The sequence below is a fragment of the Mesoplodon mirus genome (genome assembly GCF_964341445.2).
Source record: "Mesoplodon mirus genome assembly, chromosome: 11".
Classification (NCBI taxonomy): domain Eukaryota; kingdom Metazoa; phylum Chordata; class Mammalia; order Artiodactyla; family Ziphiidae; genus Mesoplodon; species Mesoplodon mirus.
The window spans coordinates 84,974,165-84,994,563 of NC_138987.1; the positions used below are offsets into that span (position 1 = coordinate 84,974,165).

At 33.6% G+C, this 20,399-nt stretch overlaps 1 protein-coding gene across 1 annotated transcript in view; it reads right to left on the minus strand.

Moving 5' to 3' along the window:
• Positions 1–20,399, minus strand: part of ETNK1 (ethanolamine kinase 1) — a 71,034-nt gene that overhangs the window by 18,083 nt on the left and 32,552 nt on the right. Inside the window, exons 3-5 of the mRNA XM_082634582.1 lie at positions 15,023–15,163; positions 10,449–10,591; positions 1,374–1,457 (exon numbers count right to left, since the gene is read on the minus strand). Coding sequence (XP_082490708.1) covers positions 1,374–1,457; positions 10,449–10,591; positions 15,023–15,163 — 368 coding nt within the window. The remainder of the gene's footprint in view (positions 1–1,373; positions 1,458–10,448; positions 10,592–15,022; positions 15,164–20,399) is intronic.

Below are 20,399 nucleotides of genomic sequence, written 5' to 3' on the forward strand. Positions count from 1 at the left end.
TCATTTCTCACAGAGTAAGAAATACATTTTTATATTGAAACCTTATACACACACCTGATATTAAGTTTCACAGAACAGTATTTACCCTAAATACACCTTCCAATTCTGATACTTTCTATTTCTTTTCCATTCCTTGCTTTAATTACCCCACGTACCTAATCTCATGATGTATAGTTTGAAAAATACTAATCTAGTTCATAGTATTTTGCCTAGCATTCAAGGTTCTTCCTAAGTTGATCCAAACTTACTTCTCTGGTCTTATGACACTCTATTCTCCTTCATGGATTTTATATCCTACAGAAATAGGTATACTGATCTTGAAGATTTCCTCCTTCTTCCTACAGTGCCCTCTCTTTCTCTTCTATCTGCACATCCAAACTCTACCTAACTTCTTCAATTTTTTTCTACACAAAATCATATTAAGATCACTCTTTTGTATCCACAGCAGTGACTATCCATATTACTAACATGGTGATATCTCACTATATGCACAACTGCTTTCCCTTCCTATAGATATTTATGTACAACACGTATGTGGGGATATGGCAATGTATAGAGGCTTGGTGGAGGGAAATAACTGAAAACATGTAAACTAAAACTTTCCCCCAACTTTCTTTACCCAGTCTGGTAACTTAGAAGTATATGAAAATACATGAATACATAAATATATAAAAATACAAATTCAGCAATGAAAAGTTCCTGCTAGGTATAAACCACTCAGGGGAATTCCCTAATCTTCACTATTTTAGAGCATTTCATGTTTCTAAATATAGCCATAAAATGTATTTTAAATTAATTATCCTTACATAAAAAAACTTAAATTTTTATCTTTGATGGTAATAAAAGGTTATTTTCAGGGGTAAAAATGACCAGCTTTTCAATTATTCATAGCCAATGACAAAAAAAAAAAATTATTGCGCTCTTTAGTTAAACAACATTCTAAAAGCCCAAGTACACAATAGAAACAGCAAAGGCTTTTAAATGATTAAAAAGTTGGTTTCAAATCTTAGTTCTTTGCATTTTACTGTGACCTTGGTGAGTTACTTTACTCATTTGTAAACTGGGAATATTACCCAACTTATTGTTGTGTAGAAAAAATCAGATGAGATGAGATTTACGAAGCAACTATGTCAATTCTTAACAAAAGCCACACACAGAAAAAGCCACAATCATTATTTTCCTTAAGAAATTAAGGAAGAGGTCATCATCTCTTTCCTCCAATAATAAAGAAAAACCAAAAAGGTCAGGAATAAAAATTGTTGCTCAAACCCCCAGTTGATCTTCTTTAAAGAAAAGAAAAAACAATTCGAAAAGCATCCTTTTAAAATTATACATGCTACTCCATTAGAGGAACATCTTCCTCTAGATTTTACCTGCAAATTCATTGAAATGATTTCCAATATCATATGCCAGGTAGTTGTATCCAGAATATTCATAATCAATGAACTGTACATCACCTATGTGAGACACAAAAACAGAAACATAAGAAATCACATATAGGATCAGAAAATCCCTATGCTATTTATAATTAAATAGCTTCCAATATTTTGTCTCATTGTACGTGCTTGGTTACATGCACTTCTGAGACAATACAGGGTAAGGCTGTGAATTTTATGGCAATGAGCTTTACAAAATTCAAATTATTTATCTGGGTCAACAGCTTCTTTGTGAACATTAGTGTCCACTACACTAAAGAAAAATCAAAATACAGTCATTCTCCAAGTTCAAACAAAAGCAAAATATGTCTTTAACCACATGGGGGCATCAGTTACTTAAAAATTCAAGTTTGGTTAGAAATGAAAACTATCTTTGGAAACTTAATAATCTACGCAACTTCAACAAAAAATTAATCTATGATACTCCAACAGTGAATTGACAAGCTAATCTATATATGGAAATAAAATACAGACTTTCAAAGACCTGAATTCTGAGAACCCTGCACTTACGTAACACTTGCTGATCAACATAACAACATGCCTAATTTAAGAAGTTAGTTGCTATCAAACTCTTACATATTCCTGGAATGCTACATAATTAAGGTTTCCAATAGCATATTTGAGCAGCCTTAAGGTGGTTGTTTTATCATTTAAAAAGAGCAAAGGTATAGTTGCTTTTAAATATTTTTTTAATTTGAGAAATTTTTACATAAACTAAAGAGATTCCTATTCTAAATTAGTGCTAAATACAGATACAGATATGCGTATTTCATTATAATTCTCCAAAGACTATCCTGTTCCGCCTGCCCAAGGGACAAACTCCTGCTTATGAACACTTCATTTTCGAGTACTGAGTATTAGAGAGGGTTTGGCTCAACAGAGATATAGGTCCTATTTTTTAAAAGACGAGAGAAAGAGAGACAGAGAGAAACATTAAAACAAAAAAATCAAAAATGGGTCACTGTCTACATCAAGGGATCACAAACTCAAAGGCTAACAGGGCTCAACAGTTAAAATGGATACATGAACAGAGATGGCTGTAAGAACAGTTTCTAAGCTGCTGCTATTGAGAAAATGCAGAGTATGTGTCTAGTTACATTGTCTTTTAAAACATCAAGCTGAGGTAACAAAACAAACTTCTGGTTTATACACACTGGCTTTTCCCAGATAAAAGAGCTTTTGAACTGTCATGTGTCATACAGATTTATATGTTTAATCTGGGGATGTATGTTGATCATATTCAAACTCAGAAAAAGAGAATTATATGACAGAAAAATGTAATGGCAAGTGGAGTATTTTAGACAAAAGCAAAAAATTTAATGTAATTGTATTTAATATTTAATTCAAAAATTTTATAATAGTCAAGTCTAGAGTAAAATAAGTGAGATTACCAAAGTATAAAAGCCCAGTTACCAAAATCTATATGCATATTGACAAAATAATATAAGGTTTTTAAAAGTTGGTGACTACATAAACCACTGCAACTCAACCAGTTTAAATTCCTGAATTCACAAAAATTATTCCACAGAAAGTCTTAGAGTTAACCAAATCACTTCACTAAACTGCAGAATGGGAAGACAGAACAAGCTTTAACCAAATTACTTTACTAATAAGCTCCAAAATGAAAAGTCAGAACATATTTTAAAATTTTTTTCTAGGTACCCTTGGGAATGAGAGAGTAAAGACCACCATCATGACAAAATACTTTGCAGCCATGATAAAAATTTCATTTTCAAAAATTATTAAATGACCAGGAGAATTACAAATGTTATATGAAAAAAGACACAAAATAGTAAACACAGTGATCCAAACTATTAAAATATTATGCCTGGAGAGGAAAAAAGAAAAAAAAAACATAATGCATAGGGGAAAAAAGATGAATGGAAATAAACCAAAAACAAAATGTTTCTACTAGTTTCATTTCAGATGGTAGACAAGTGACCTTTCTTCCTTTATTCTTTGCAATAAACATTACTTTTAGGAGGAAAAAAAAAAGACAGTTTAAAAAGATTAAGATGAATAAGGGACTAAACACGATTTGGGAAATACCTAACCACCCAGCCTTCAAGAAATCAGGATTCCAGAGGATTTACCAAGTTGTATTACTGAGCCAACCAAATAGTTTTAATAAACAATGTTTTAAATTGCAGCTGTTGATTGCTTTAGCTCTTGTAAACACAAATTCTTGTAGAGCTCATATTAACTGTTACATGCCAATAAAAATACACAGCCCAGTCCTGAAGCTTACTTTTGCCACATAAACAAAAGCTTCAATTTCAATTTTCAAAATTATATTTAGAATTTGGCAAACATAAATAAAATGGCAGGTAAAACATGCCTGCTTATAAATACAATTTAAATAAAGCATAGATCATTTTAACAAAAGTTAAAATCTGTTTCAGTATGAAAATTTTAGCAATGACTTTTTGTAGTAGCATTAATTCATTAAAACTAGCCTTTATTTTTAAATGCTATGTTGAGTTTATAAATAATGAAATTTTAAAAATAAGAAAATGAAGCTAACAAGATACAGATGAGGCTGTTACCAGGCTCCGTGCATGTGAACAAGTGATGCGATAAACCTCCAGTCAGTGCGTTTAAGAAGCACGGGTGCGCCGCCACATGGCAGCAACAATGGCATACCTAATCTGTAGCAGATGAAGAAAATTTGGCAAACTCACATTTTACAAGACACAAAGCTTAAAAGGAAAAAATTTTTTTTTAAATCTGCATTAACTATTCTTTTCAAACAACTGCAAACAAAGTGGAACTCAACCTTAAATTTAATCTTCTGCAACAAAGTAAAATTAAAGAGGCCTGCTTCCCTTATTTTGGGTGCCAGAAAAATCAAATTACTGGAAAATGCTCTCCTACCAAAAAAATGCACTGAACTTTTTTCTTCTACAAATTTAACTTCTGAATTCTAAAATTCCCAAGTATTTAGAGGAACATCCACATCACTATAATAATTAATAGCTCATATGGCATGACTATCTTGTTAATTCTTTAAGATACGAATTTTTAATTGATTCAAGGGTGGAAAGGAAACGAGAATACTCCCAAAAACTTTACACAAAATTTTATATAGGCAGATTCTGAGGGGATTCTCAATTTTCCAGATTTTCAAGGGATCCTTGACCCCTAAAAAGTAAAGCATTGCTTTAAGAGCTAAGACTATTTTATCTGTATATAATTAGCACACTGACTAGCACACAGCGGGTAAAGCATAAGATTACTGAATAAAACTATAATCTGAATTTTCAAAAGTGACATTTTTCTTTTTTCGTTTCTTAACGTATCTTCGCAGTAATGAAATCCACACTCCACTGAGTTAAATTGTTCAAATTTCAGTACAGTTTAAATAATATTTAAAGTACTTTAAAACCAAAACAAATTAGCTTATTAACTAAGGCTATATAATTCACATGATACATTCATTTGGACTCCTTTTATTTATTGTTGTTACAGAGAAAGGGATAAAGATGAAAAGCAAAATAGCCAATATGAGAACCTGAAAATGTTTCCAACTCACTCAACTTGCTCTACACTGTGATGTAAGGCAGAAAGAGAACGGAGAGAAAAAGTAACCATGATTACACTAATGTTGGCAAAATGTTCTCTATTCCACAGAAAAAGGAAGTATTCTGTTCTGGGAAACTTTCGCTTCACCCCTTACTCTAGCGTCCAGTAACTTTACCCTGGACGTGTATACCTTCACCACACAGCACTCATCATTCTGAATGTAAACTTCTGTATTGTGATCTGACTCGTCCACTACATGGCACATGGCTTCCTGGAGAGGCAGTAAGTCCCTTCCACTTTTCCTTATGCAATCCACAGAGCAAATCCTAGCACACAGGAAGTATTCAAATACTAGTGAAATAATGGTGGTTTTGCAGAAAATGCTCAGACACAATGATAACACATGTTTAAGTGGCAGTGGAGGATAAGCATGAAATACTGAGGAACAAAATATGGCATTTCTAACATTCTTATTCCAGTATATGATTGAACATACAGTGGGAGTGAATGTATGAGTAAAGAAAAAACACTGAACTAGTAACTATTTTAGGTAGCTCTTCCTTGACAGTTCAGGTTTTTACAGTCCATTTAAAGTTTTTTATTACCTGATTTAGGGTTATTTTATTTTATACTAAATAGTGATCTAGACTACAAGTTAAAACAAGGTTAAGATTATCCTTCATAAAAATTCCACCCTGGAAAATATAGGTTAGCAAATAAAAAAATAAATTTAACTTTTAAAATAAAACAAAAAACTCTTGTTAAAATATCAATAAAGTAACCATATCAATGCCTTTTCATGAATAATAATAAAGTGGATAAGATTTAGAGTCAATCAAGTGACTAAGAATGGTGACTCACCCATTTTCTATTTATATTGTTTTATTTAAAACTCTAAAGAAAAACCTGGCTTACTCTGTAATTCCCAGAAAAGCTTCCTTTTTCTTCCACTCATTTGTATTTCCTTAAATAGCTGTGAATCAGCTTCTTGCATTTGCTGACAGAGAAAATAATCAATGGCAGCCATTTTAAGTTACATATTAGGTCTTCAAGTGAGCTTTTTATGAAGCTTTTATGAATGGGGGAAAAGGAGAAACAAAACAGCCACCATAAACATTCTGACAGAGCATCAAGACATGAGACAACAAACTCAAAAGCTTTAGCAATTACTTCTAACATGTCAGCAGTTAAAGGATTAGTTGAAATTAAAATATTAGATTTGAAGTCAGTCAATAAGCAATACTGAAATTTGTTCTACTTAGTATAAATTCTTTTTAATTAATTGCTGATTAATTTAAAAGATGACTGATATAAGTCTTATCTTACAATTCTGGAGCGAGAACCACTGCTTTTGGTTTTATTATTATATAACAAATTCTATCATATCATTAAGTATACTTTTCTTACCTTTTTAAGATGTCATTTCACTGAAGCCAAGGAATGGGCTGCTGTTTTACCAACCACCTAATTCCTGGCACTGACTAACTTTTCAAAAATCTTGACAGCTACCATCAACTTCAGAAAGGAAGCTTACTCTTCTCCCATATTCCTGAGTCCTGTCAACTGACATGATGAAAACAAGTAGAAGCAGTATTTCTTCTGTGATGCCTACCAGTTCTGTAACATTCGCAGGTGAAAATGCCTATAAACTGCAGAGTGCTCACAGTCTTTGTGTGTGTGTATATATGAGTACGTATATACACATATACATATATACATTTTTAAACTTTAATCACTCAAGTTATAGTTAAGATAGAATCTGTAAATTGCACTTAAAGATAATCTGAATTGTCACCGCATACCAATGAGCCATAAATCCTTCTGGCTTATACCGATAGTAACCATTTTCACTTTTTCAGAATCAGATACATTTTGTATAATGCACCTCCTATAAACATAATACAGGGGTTGGCAAACAATGTGTTCTCAAGCCAAATCCACCCCAGTGCCTGTTTCTGTAAACAAAGTTTCATTGGAACACCGCCACACCTATTTGTTCATGAATTATATGAACAGTATATGGCTGTGTTTGTGCCACAACACAAATCTGAATAGTGGAAACAGAGACTATAACATGGGACGAAAAGCCTAAAGTATGTACTACATAGCCCCTTACAGGAAATGTTTGCCAACTCCTATCATGGTATAATAGCTGCAACTGAGAGCTGCTAAGCACCCAGTCTGGTGCTATTTACAATATATGCATCATCTAAAATCTTGCCAGGAACCATCTGAAGTAGATATCATCTCCTAAGTTTCAAATAAAGCAAATAAAAGTTCTAGACTATCAACAGTATAAGTACTTCCTAGAAATCTGTTAAACATTCAGAGTCCTAAGCCCATCAGTAGAAATTCTTGTTCAGATGGTCTTGGATAGAGCCCAGAAACCTACATGTTTCCCAAGTACTCTAGGTGATTCTGGTGCAGATGGTAAAGGATCAAATATAAACACTTAATGAAGAGATAAAATGAATTGTCTAATACCACCTACTTCCATATGTGATTAAGCAGGGATCTGAACACGAGTGTGCTTGGTTCCAACATCTATATTCTTTTTGACTTCTCTTTTAAGTTACTTAAGAGTTAAGAGTTTGATTACTATTTTAAGAGTAATATAACTGCTTGTGAGAGTTACTTAGAGATTTTCAATCTAGTTACAACATATAAAAAAATCTAATTTACTACGTTTGAAAAGTACATGCAGAGACTTCAAGATGATCCAATATAAATTCATGAAGTTTAACTAAAATTTGTACTTCCAAGAAATTAAGGGTCTGAAACACACTACAGAGAGATACTGAGCTTGATGATGCAAAGGCTAGTCCCATGGCTTTCATCTTGTTATTTTTATATATATCATAGGTGGATACAAAATGGTGAAGTCCTGACCTCAAATCACATGAATGATTTAACAAGTGATAACAAATCAAACACATTTGTGAACATAATACATAGCTTAATCATTTATTCTTTGTAGAAACCATTTTAATTTGAAAAGACTTAACACTTGGCTTTTAGATGCTATAATAAAGTAACAAGTTCAGGTAAAGAACTTTGCAGTGCACATTTCTAATTTTCATGATCCTCCTTGATATTGCAATTATAAGTACTAACGCTATGCTACAGCTCAAATATATATGTTTTCTGCTTAATAAACTTACTAAATTTATATAATTTACCTTTTATAAAATATGAGGCATGTTACTTCTCCTTATAACTAAAGACAAATATGTCATAGTCACATTACTTCAAAACCATTAGCTCCTAATTTGAAAGAGTAAGATAATAATAAAAAGAACAAGCTTCTTGCCACATTGTCATGAGTTTCAGATTTTACCTGAACAACATTCCAACCATGTTTTCTTAATGCTTATGTATCAACTAATCACATAGGAATTGATTTTTTTAATGGATGCCACAAAGTCCAAAGGTAGCCTTCCTAACGGACAGTATAAAGCCATTGGTAAGAAAAAAATAACAGAATATCTCCACAACTAACACACAAACATAACCACAAAGACAAGAAGAAACAAATGGTACATAATAGACTTCTGTGAAGGGCAAACTCTAAAACCTATATCAACATATTTACACTTGTTGAACTGCGAGTTTTATTCTTCTGTGTAGGGAAGAAAAATTAGACACAAAAGTATGATTTAGGTAACTCGTGGTAAAGTAAACAATGACAACCTTGAACTCTTAAAGCCAGACTGAAGCATAAATATTTTATCTGAAAATATGAGAACTTTTCATATCACTAATCAGTAGTTTAGATAGGCAACTGGTTAAATTAAAAAGTAAAAATTAATTTTTTTACCTAAGACATAGTAATCTGATTTTTTTGGTCCCTTATGTTTTAGATTATAAACAAGTTTGTTCAGTGGAATGAATATTCAAAAGAAACTTATAAAATAAAAATATGAAAAGTTAAAATTATATTCCAAAGGAAATAACAGATTCTCTTGATTAACTTGCAGTTAAAAATAAAGCTGAGTGTCCACTTCAAATGTAAGATGAAGACCCTCACTTGAAATTCCATTATATAAAATAATGTGTTATTAGATCTTGCACTGAACTTAAAAGCTAATATACATCACTTTAATGCATAACTAATACTCTAGTCTCACAAATGGCATTGAGATTTGGTTACTAGTATATAATGTAGTACATATATACTATGACAATTATATATAATAAATGAATAATAAATTAAAGGACACTGTCAAGTACTTAATGTTTTGGGGTACACCTGAAGTTTTCAAAAAACGATTCCACACAGACTTCAAGACATTCAAAATAAAGATGTTAGCTCAGAAAATATTTTAAAAATGGAATCTCTAATCCAGATTAAAATATCAAATATAAAAGGTACTTAAGTATGTTTTTGAAAATATGTGCTTCAGTCTACCACCCTTGACAGTGTTCTTTGGTTAGTTTTCTTCAAATTAAAGTCAGTTACAAATATTAAAAGCTTTTGCATTAGAACAGTCTCAGCTTACAATCTGATAAGAATGGTCATAAATAGTAATTTAACATAATATGACCACTTAATCAGAATTCTTTGGCTTCAATATCTTCACAACAGCACACTTTTAATTCAAAATAATCTTCCAACTATGATACCTATGTTCAAAACTGGTTTCCTACAAAATGCAATAGCTTCAAAGTTCCAAATAGACTTTTTGAATTAATACTAATCTTTCAACCAAAATTGTTTTAAAAATGTCAATGTAGTATTGAAGGGCACCTACCGTTTTAGCAACCAAACCTCAAACCACTTTATCCAATAATATAATACAACCAAGTGTTTCTTAACGATAAAAACACAGAGAATTTGAATACAGCAAGATAGGAACAATCCCAAAAAACATTTAACCAAAAAGTTCACTGAGCATCTCAAAAAATGTTAAAACAATTTACTAAATTGTCTTGATTATTACTTTAGTAGATAAAATTTCAGCAACTACAAATAAAATTTCCTCCATCTGTGGCTCCCTCCTTAGCATCAAAATATCTAACAAATCAGTATAATAAACAGGTAATAGGAAACCTGGAGACATATTTGCTTCTAATACTGCTGTCCCCCCCGACACTCAAAAAATTTTCTATATTTATAAAACAGTGCAGTGTCAGCTGGTCTTTCAATAACCCCCATTACAAGCAGGTGCATTTTCAAACCATGAGCTACCAAAAATTTACAATTAAATTCATAAACCAAGTCATTTTATCATTTTTCATTTAAAACTCTAACAGAAACCAAAAACTGCTTCTAATAAACCAATTCTAAGAAACATATTTTATACAGCTATGCAGAGAATATATATTCCTAATTTAGCACAGTTACCGTCACTTTGTAACCAAAAGAAAACGTTGAAGACTGCACACGTTTTTAACCCTTGCATTTGAATTAAATTTACTGACACAAAGATCAAAAGATTGTTAAGAACATGAAGAAAAAAACCTTACTCACTGCTAAAGTCAAACACCTACCTTGTTTCTCATTGTAGATTATATTCTTACACAACAGGTCATTATGGCAAAGCACAACAGGTGAGCCCAGGTTAGAAAGAATCTTCTTCATCCAAGTCATTTCTTCCTGAAGAATCTGAGGGCTTGGGATATCCCTTAGGAACCTTTCAGTTAAAAAAAAAAAAAAGAGTTATATCTTGTTTATATTAATGGCAACATTTTTTAAAGTTTCATTAAGGAATAAAATCTTCTTTTCTTTTCTTTTTGGTCATATAGAACTTATTTTTTTCCTTCTAGTTTTATTAAGATATAATTGACACACACAGCACTGTGTAAGTTTAAGGTGTACAGCATGATTTGACTTACATACCTCATGGAATGATTACTATAATAAGGTTAATGAGCAGCCACTATCTCACAAAGATACAAAATAAAAGAAAAAGAAAAAAATTATTTTTTTCTTGTAATGAGAACTCATGATTTACTCTCTTAACAACTTTCATATATAACGTATAGCAGTGTTAATTTATCATGTTTTATATTACATCCCTAGTACTTATTTATTTTGTAACTAGAAGTTTGAACCTTTTGCCTACTTTCATCCAACTCCCCCTTCCCCATAACCCACCTCTGGTAACCACAGATCTGATCTCTTTTTCTCTGGGTTTGTTTGTTTTTGAAATATAAATGACCTGCAGCACTTTGTTACTTCCTGGTGCATGACACAGTAATTCGATATTTCTATACATACCAAAGAAAATCTATTTTAATAAGTTCTTTCCATTTAAATGCACAGACTTCTGAATTAAAGCAAGCCAATTATTCTAAAGATTAGAATACAGAAAAACCATTAAAAAGAACTTAAACATGAATAAAAAGAAACAGAGCAACAGATAAAATGCAGGGCAGAAAAGTAAAAAATATATCAGTACAAAATGGGGTGAGGGAATAATATGTATATCTAACAGCTAACAATTACTAACACTATTCTAAATGTCTTATATTTATCTCCATTTTATAGGTGGGGGAAACCAAGACACAAAGAGTTAAATAAAAAGAAGTTTAAGTATATTATGTAAAGTTACAAAGATAGTCCATTAAAGAACTAAAACATCTATTTCAAGCTTGTAAGGGTAAATGTAGTATAAATCAGCTAAAGTCACATTTGACAGTCAATAGATATTATCTACTATTGATAAATCAACTCATTATTATATGATGATCATACAATCATTAATCATATAAAATTATGGTACTATCATATGGTAACCACATCACAGAATACTCACCTTTACAGAGAACTGCCTCAGTAGTCAGACTGGGAAGGGTGAGAGTTGGTATGGCAAGAAGGATTAGTGATCATGGCTTTTTATCCTAAACTCTTTTCTGTACTACTTATTGTGCTGTATTTGTAATAATTTGATAAAAATACAATGGAACAAAAATAGGGTGCTACTACTAATTCCTCAATAGCATCATCAGGCTTACAAAATAAGTTCTCTTCATTCTTTCTCTATATCGTCTCTCAAATTACCCCTTACATTTCCATTTTATAACACAAAAAAGATTCTGTATCACTGAGTTTACTTTAATGAATTTGCCTGTTCATTGTTCTCCCCACTCCTGCATTCTCTTCTACACATAGCTTCCAACAGAGATCCTTATATGCGCTTTTTAAAATGGTGTTATTATTCAAGAATTTATTTTAAAAGTACTGAGTTGAATGGAAATAATAGGATTCAAAGGATTATTAACATAATTACAATCATGTACAGACAAAAAGGAATGGAAGAAAATATGAAACATATTTTTAATATTTTAACTGTTTCTAATGTTTTAGTTGTATATGTTCTGTTGGGGCGAGGTTCTTTCATTATTTACCACACTGCATCTCCAGCTTTACCCAAGTATCACTAACCTCAAGCATCTGAAGTAACCTTCTCTGACTAATAATAATTTTTAAAATAGCAGCTAACATTTATTTAGCACTTATATGGCCAAACACGGTTCTAAGAAATTTGTATATACCAACTCAATTAATCCTCACAGAACCCCTAAAAGGTAAATATACTACCTTTGTTATTTATGTTTTACAGAAAAAGAAATAGGTAATTTGTCTAAGGTTACACAGCAGAACTGAGATTTGATCCCAGGCAGTCTGGCTCCAGTCTTGTGCTCTTAATCCATACAGCACCATACTGCCTCTCAACTCTGCACCACTGCCATCTACTTATTTTAAAGTGATTTTTCCCAAAATCTTTCAATAAAATAGCTATTTCAAAAGAGAATTTTTTTTGTTTTTATGTTATCACTTTCTGAATATCCAATACACTGGACACACTTCCAGGTGTCTGCCTATCCCAGTTAAAGGGGTATAATATCCCTATCCATTCAAAGTTTGACAAACTACATGTAAATAAAGCACACACAGAGTGAGTCAAACTAATCTCTGAAATAATCAAACTCAAAACAGTACAGCTATTTTTCGCTAATGGATTATAAAAAGTTAAAAGAAACGAGAAAAAAAAAATCCACAGGTCCTGCTTACTTCTGCTGTTCTTAAAACAAAGACTTCCTGAATATAAAAGCTGAAATCTTCATGTACACTTTAGGTATAAAGACAAAATAAAATTTCCAATTTTTGTACTAGTATTAATCACACTATGGAAAAACACGTCTGGTGTGGTTTTGAGGCATGTGCCACCAAGTATTTCAGAAGGTCGCAGCAGGACTGTGCTCTGGGTGTCTGTCAAGAGTGGCTGCGATGGCGGAGGAGGAGGACTCAGCTCACCTGCTCCCACTGGCGCATCAAAATGACAACTACTTACAGAGCTGCTTACTCTTGACGAGAAAGACCAGAAGACTGGCACAAAAGATTTTTTAAAGGTATAAAGAAGAAGCCACAAGACGATGAGTAGAAGGGGCAGAGATGCAGCACAGTCAAGACCCGTACCCCTGGGTGGGCAACCCACAAACGGGAGGATAATTACAATTGCAGAGGTTCTCCACAGGACAGAGGACAAGCCCCACAGCAGGATCCCTAGCCTGGGGACTCCTGCACTGGGAAGACATTTGGCTTTTTAAGGGCACACTTTCCGGAGAACCAGAGGGCTGTGGGAAACAGAGACTCCACGCTTAAAGGGCACATACAAAATCTCACACACTCTGGCATCCAGGGCAGAAGCAGTAATTTGAAAGGAGCCTGAGTCAGAACCACCCGTTGATCTTCAAGAGCCTCCTGGAGAGGCAGGAGGCATATGGAGCCCACCCTGGGCTAAGAGACACTGGCAGCAGCCATTTTGGGGAGCTCACTCAACCAGGAGGACACTCGCCCTGGTAAGTGCCATTTTGGAATCCTCCCTCTAGCTTACTGGCACCAGGACCCAGGCCCGCCCTAGCAGGCCAAGTTTTAGGACCCCTTGGGTCCCTCAGGCAGCATCCAGGGATCTTGCCCCACCCACCAGCAAGCTGACACCAACTTCCAGGACATGCTGGACACCAAAGCCAGCTGTGCCAGGAACCAGCTCTGCCCACTGGGGGTCTAACACCAACTCTGGGGAACCCCAGGGCCCTGTAGCCAGAAACGCTGGGACCTGGCTCCACCCAGCAGCAGACCAGCACTAGGCCCAGGACCCTCTGGGATCTGGGCCCTTTCTACCAGCAGGCCAACACTACATCCGGGACCTCTGGTCCCACAACCTGCCCCCCCAGACCCAGTTCTGCCCACCAGAAGGCCAGCACTAGCCCCCTTAACCCTGCTGCATGTTGTATATGAAAGTTGTTAAGAGAGTAAATCCTAAGGGTTCTCATCACAAGGAAAAATAATTTTTTCTATGTCTTTATTTGTTTAGTTATGATGGATGTTCACTAAACTTACTGTAGTAATCACTTCATAATGCATATGTCAAATCATTATGCTGTACACAAACTTACACAGTGTTGTATGTCAATTATATCTCAATAAAACTGGAAGAAAAAAAACATGTTTAAATTATTTGGATTCTAAATACTGATTTACACATTTTTCTATATAGGAAATGAAATACCTTAGTCACTCTGAACCTGAAGTCCTACAAAAGCTGACACTCCAGTAAATGAATTTTCAACCTCATGAGACTTAAATAGTCACAGTAAACTAAAACCCAAACTTTTTCACACTCCAATATTACTACACTGTCCCCAGTATACATCTCTAGGCCCCTTCAAAACAGCCTTCCTTTGGACAGAAGGAATTTTTTTAAAAAGGTCTCTGTTGTCAACTCACACTATGAAAAATGTACCCATTCATAGTAATCTTTATATTATGTTTACTGCCAAATAAACGTTCCATATTTGTTTCTTGGCTCACCACTTCCCCACTTTTATAGGGGTTATTTTTCTTCTTCTTTTTTTTTTTTTTTTGAGTCAGCTGTAGGAAGGGAAGGACATTTCTGTAGTGCCTTCTGAGAGTCAAATGAATTAATGCTTATTTTACTTAAATGCAAAGAGATAAACCAAACCAGATTTTATACACAGAAACCTTACAGTTATCTTTGAAACCCTATATATGAGCAAAGCAATGTAAAACATAATTTAAAATGTAAAAGTAATTTTACCTTTTATTAATGTCTTCATCTGCAAATCCTGTGGGAATGAGAGAGAAATATTTTCCCATCTTTAGCCATAGGTTAGATTTGGGAATCCAGCCATTGTGTGCATGAATAGCATGGATTTTAGCAAGCTGACGTGCTATAAGCCTGTTTAAAAACAAAATGGCATAAAAAAGAAAGTGTTAAGCACCATACAGTTCATATCTACTCATAGGTAAACTAAAATAACTAGTGTGCCTTTACCTTATAACATGATTTATTTTTACCATATATAAGATTCAAAATAATTTGGCAAGTCAACTCTCACAAGGAGAGGCAAACAAATGTTTAAAGCATAAGTAGGAAGAAACACCTAAAATTAATACAGTAATTAAATATTGTGTCCAAAAGGGACTGAGTGTTTGGATATAGGCAGCCTATTTTGAATATACAATGTTTGTGACCAGCAGAACAATACACGACTATAAATGATTTCAAGGCACATATTAGATATTAATCACTGATGCATTTAAATTACACGGAGTCATTTTAATTTTGAGCTTTTGAAGTCACTGAAGTTAAAGGGCAAAAGGGACTAAAGTAAAAAGGTAAATGGGCAGATAAATAGGTTCTATGCGTTAATTTCTGTAAGTGTGTTGTTAACAACAAATACTCTGAACAAACGTTAGGATTTTATGATGTCAGAATCAATACTGATATAACAACAAAATAGTTTGAAGCTGTGCAGTATATTTGTGTCCACACCATCTTTGTATTGTCAGAACCTAGTACAGCAAATGCTAATGGAGGAATAAGCATACCAAATAGAAATAAGAACTAAATTACCATACAGTCCATAGAATAGTAAGTAGAAACATGACTTAACAATAACCTACAAATAAAAGAACTTAAAACTGGCAAATTTTCAAGATGCTAACAATCTAATGTAACGTTCCTCAAAGTACAGTCCTAGGACCTACAACATAGCACCACCTATAGGAATTTCTAAGGTTCCACCTCGGATCTACTGAATCATAATCTCTATGGGTAGGCCCTCAGCACTGCATTTTAAACAAGATTTCCAGGTGATCCTAATTCACTGTATAATTTGAGAGGCACTGATGTAATGCTCCAATTTTGCTTCTGAAGTCACTGAGGTTAAAGGGCAAAAGGGACTAAAGTAAAAAGGTAAGTGGGCAGATAAATAGGTTCAGTGAGTTAATTCCTATAACTGTGTTAACAAGTTCTCTGAACAAACATTAGCTTGGCTATGTACTAAAATCAATCCTTGGAAACTTTTTAAAAAAAAGAAAGAAAGAAAGAAAAAAATACAGAGGCCTGGGTATTACCCCGAGAAATTAATTGGTTTGGGGTGCATCCAGGGCGTCAAGATATTTTAAAAGCTTCCCAGATGACTAATACACAAAAACCACTTAACTAAATACACAGGGAATCTAGCATTGTAGTAGTCCTTCCCCGATCTGTGATTAAATAACACAGTTTATATTATATTTTTATACTACAGTGAATATTCTCATCTATCTAGTTTTTAATAAGAGTCCTGACTTTCCTTTGGAGAAACTTCCATCCCCCTTACTTTTAGTTCACTTTTGGTTCAGTCAGAGCTCATCTCAATCCTAACTCCTTATCCCACCGGCACCACTAACTTTAGGAGCAAAGAGATGACACAGACTTGCCCAGAGCATTCCATCCTTCAGGCCAGAATGATCGGTTCAGGGCATATTACCCAAGCTAGGCCAAAAAGATTTGATCCCAAGACTTTGGTTGAGGTGATCAGAAAAGGAGTGACACACTCCCCACACTGCAAATTGATTAGATAAGCCTGTAACTGCTAAGAATCATAATTGTCACTCCTTAGAAAAGTCTGCCAGAAAAAAAAAGGTAACTCACGACAAAACAGACAGTGATATTCCTAATGGCACTATTAGAGCCCCTGGATCCACCCATGCTTGAACTTAGTATTCTCAGATATATGAATCGACAAATTCCTCCTTCTTTGAGTCAGTCTGAATTTTCAAATTATTATTCTCAATAAGTCCTAATCATCTCAGAAGTGTTTAGGCATTACTGCAAGTGAGTTTCAGTTCTACTACAAGAAATATTTGAAGTTTTGTTTGAAAGAACACAGCATTAAAGAACCAATAGATTGACTAATATTCTTCATCTTTCAGTTTGGATGATTGTAATTCAGCTGACCACATCTCGTTTGATGTTTGATGATCTGAAAAATATTTCACAGTAGGGGAAAATGCTCAGTGCCTGTTAGGAGCAGAAAACTTATTGGTCTGACAGCACTTGATGCAACGAAAAGAGGTCTATAGGACATGGCCCTTGCAAATCTTTGATACCCAAAGCTGTAACTGAATTAGCTGTTACCCTACTGATTCTCTCATGTACCCAGGTACAGAAACTGGTGAGTTTCTCTTGTCTTCAGAGTACCACTGGATTTTATTACTTAATTTAAAATAAGTAATAAAATATTTGTAATGCTGTTCTTTAACCCACCTAAATTTTTAAAGAGAAACCAGCTTATATTGTTATTCTAAAGCTTAAAGTTTACATGTAGATCACATTCAGCAAGCTCCTCAGCCTAAAACTGCTGCCAAGTGTAGTGTCTGATGCATTCAATATTTTCTCCTTGTTTTCTACTCTGGAAAATAAGTATGATGAGGTTTCACTGTAATTGAGTAAAATTTGCTTTCGGCCTTTATCTTGATGATTAAGTTAGGATTCTATGGACGCTGAAGTTATGTGAAAGGAGAAACATAGATATCATATCTGAGAATATCTTTTGCCTTTAAGGCACTGCATTCTTGTCTAAAATGGAAAATTTGGCTCTTTTGAGAATAAAATATAATTGAGTATGCAACCATGTGAAGAATAAATCTTATTTTGGGGGGAAAAAAGAATCCTAATGCATTACCAAAATATTAAAATCTGTGATCTTTTTAGGTATGTGTGTTTTGGTCCATACCTCTGAAATTACCAAATAAACATTTTTATATAAATTAAATAATTATTGCTTAAATGATCTTCCCCAAGACCATATACTCTACAAGAATATAGGAAAAAAATCTATTTTTATATCAATCTCTCATACAGTATTTGCATAAAAAGCTAGGCCCAAATGAACGTGTAGTACTTTAAGCATCAGGAACCTTCATGACAAAAACCAAGTGATAATAAAATCAAAACAAAGGAGAGTACAAATATACACATATATACACACAAACACACATATACATAAATAGATGTATATGTGTGTGTGACACATATATATTTGAAGCCAGTAAAAAACTGGTTTTAAAACTTTAAGGAGGGGAATTGGAACAAAAGGCCTGAAGAAAGGTAATCCATGTTACATAAAACTCAAGGGGCAGTCTATATCAACAGAACATTATGAACTAGAAATGTTTACTCAACAAATGAGACCAGTGATTCAGAAGAAGGGTCACATATTAGAACAGGTATTTAATACCAAAAAATTTTATTTGCTGTTTTAAAAATAAATAATAATGTCTATTTTTTTATAGTTTTACCCCAGAGTTCGTATGAGACCCTGATTTGCAAAACACAAAATGTAGTCTCAGAAGTTGTCCAAATGTAAGTTATTTAGCTATGAGTGACTGGAATGACAATTCTAAGGTAAATACTTCAAAATGGCCACAACTCCAAGGGGTTTTTACACGTTAATGGAATCTGTTGAACATGAATAGCTGCTACAAGAAAAAGCACCTACTAATTTTGATTGTCTTTACTGTTCTGGCAGAAAGGTGGCTAACTGGAGCTGAGTCAGGATTTGAACTGATGATGTGATGCAAAGGCCAAGGCCTTTCCACTATAATATACTGCAGTAACACTGCACAGAATTAGTTGGGTTTTCTTCTGACTTTGCCCTTGTATTTTAAGTCTAAACTTAAGCAAATCATTTCATTTCTCTGAGTCTCAGATTTCTTACAAGGAAAATCAAATTACTGGTGTAATCTTTTTTTTTTTTTTTCTTTTTGCGGTATGTGGGCCTCTCACTATTGTGGCCTCTCCCGTTGCGGAGCACAGGCTCCGGACGCGCAGGCCCAGCGGCCATGGCTCACGGGCCCAGCCGCTCTGCGGCATATGGGATCCTCCCAGACCGGGGCACGAACCCGTATCCCCTGCATCGGCAGGCGGACTCTCAACCACTGCGCCACCAGGGAGGCCCTACTGGTGTAATCTTAAAGCTCTCCTTCAAATCTAACATGATACACCCCTGAATACCAGAAAAAAATTTACATAAACATTTATTCAATTTAGAGATTTAAGTTCAATAATGACAACAGGAATTTCACATTCATATTCATATACAAAGATCCTGTAGACTAACTTCCCATTTCATACCAATTTCCTACTAGGTATAATAGAAATGTTAAATATACATAAACTATGGAGTGAAAGGCAAATTTTCCAAATTTGATTTTGATTTTTATCAAAAATTATCAAATATTTTCTCCTTTGAACAAATTTCTGAAATTACAAGTGAAATTATAAAAATTATTTTATATGCAATTTTAAAAACATTTCTGCATAATGCGATATATACCTACTCAAATGGAAAACAAACTAAAATATTAACAACCACCATACAATAGAAAAATTAATATCTGCAAAAAAACTATACCAAAACTTAAGAGCAAATGATTAATATCTTCTAAAGTAAATTACAGATATATTTACCTTACCTACAGGTGCACTGTTAAAAATAGAATTTGATTATATAAGGGACAAAGTTAATGTTAAATGATAACATCATGCTTACATAATAGGTAAAACTATATTCAGAATAGTGTTTAAAATATTTTGTAGCATTTTCCTATGTAATTAAAAAAATAGCAGCAATAATAATAGTATACTTGACATTGCTTTATCAATACTACTGATAAATACTATCACTAAGTTATCATACAAGGGGCAAAGACCATGCCTTATTCTTCTATCCTAGCATTCAGCACTAAGAGGAGGTCCTTAACAGATATTTGATGAATAAGAATCATCATCTTGGCAACATACTCAGGATACATTTAGAAACTTACCAACTTACCAGTGGATTCTACCACTATTAGAGTTTTTCTCTGGTGGATTAAAATTTATCCTGGATTTTAAAAAAATCTCATATAAGAACTGTGCCAAAATTAATGCCTAGCTACAGAAAAACAAAATGACCATCCATTTGAAATACTGCCTGTTCTTTAACAAGACACATCTTGTATAATAAGCCTTTTTTGCAAAATCTAGGATTCAAGTCAATTTCTACAGGTCTCAGAACTACCAGTGTATCTTTTCTGTAGCAAAATTAACAAGGAAAGGAAGAAAATCTATTATACAAATATCCTCGTGGCAATAACAAGTA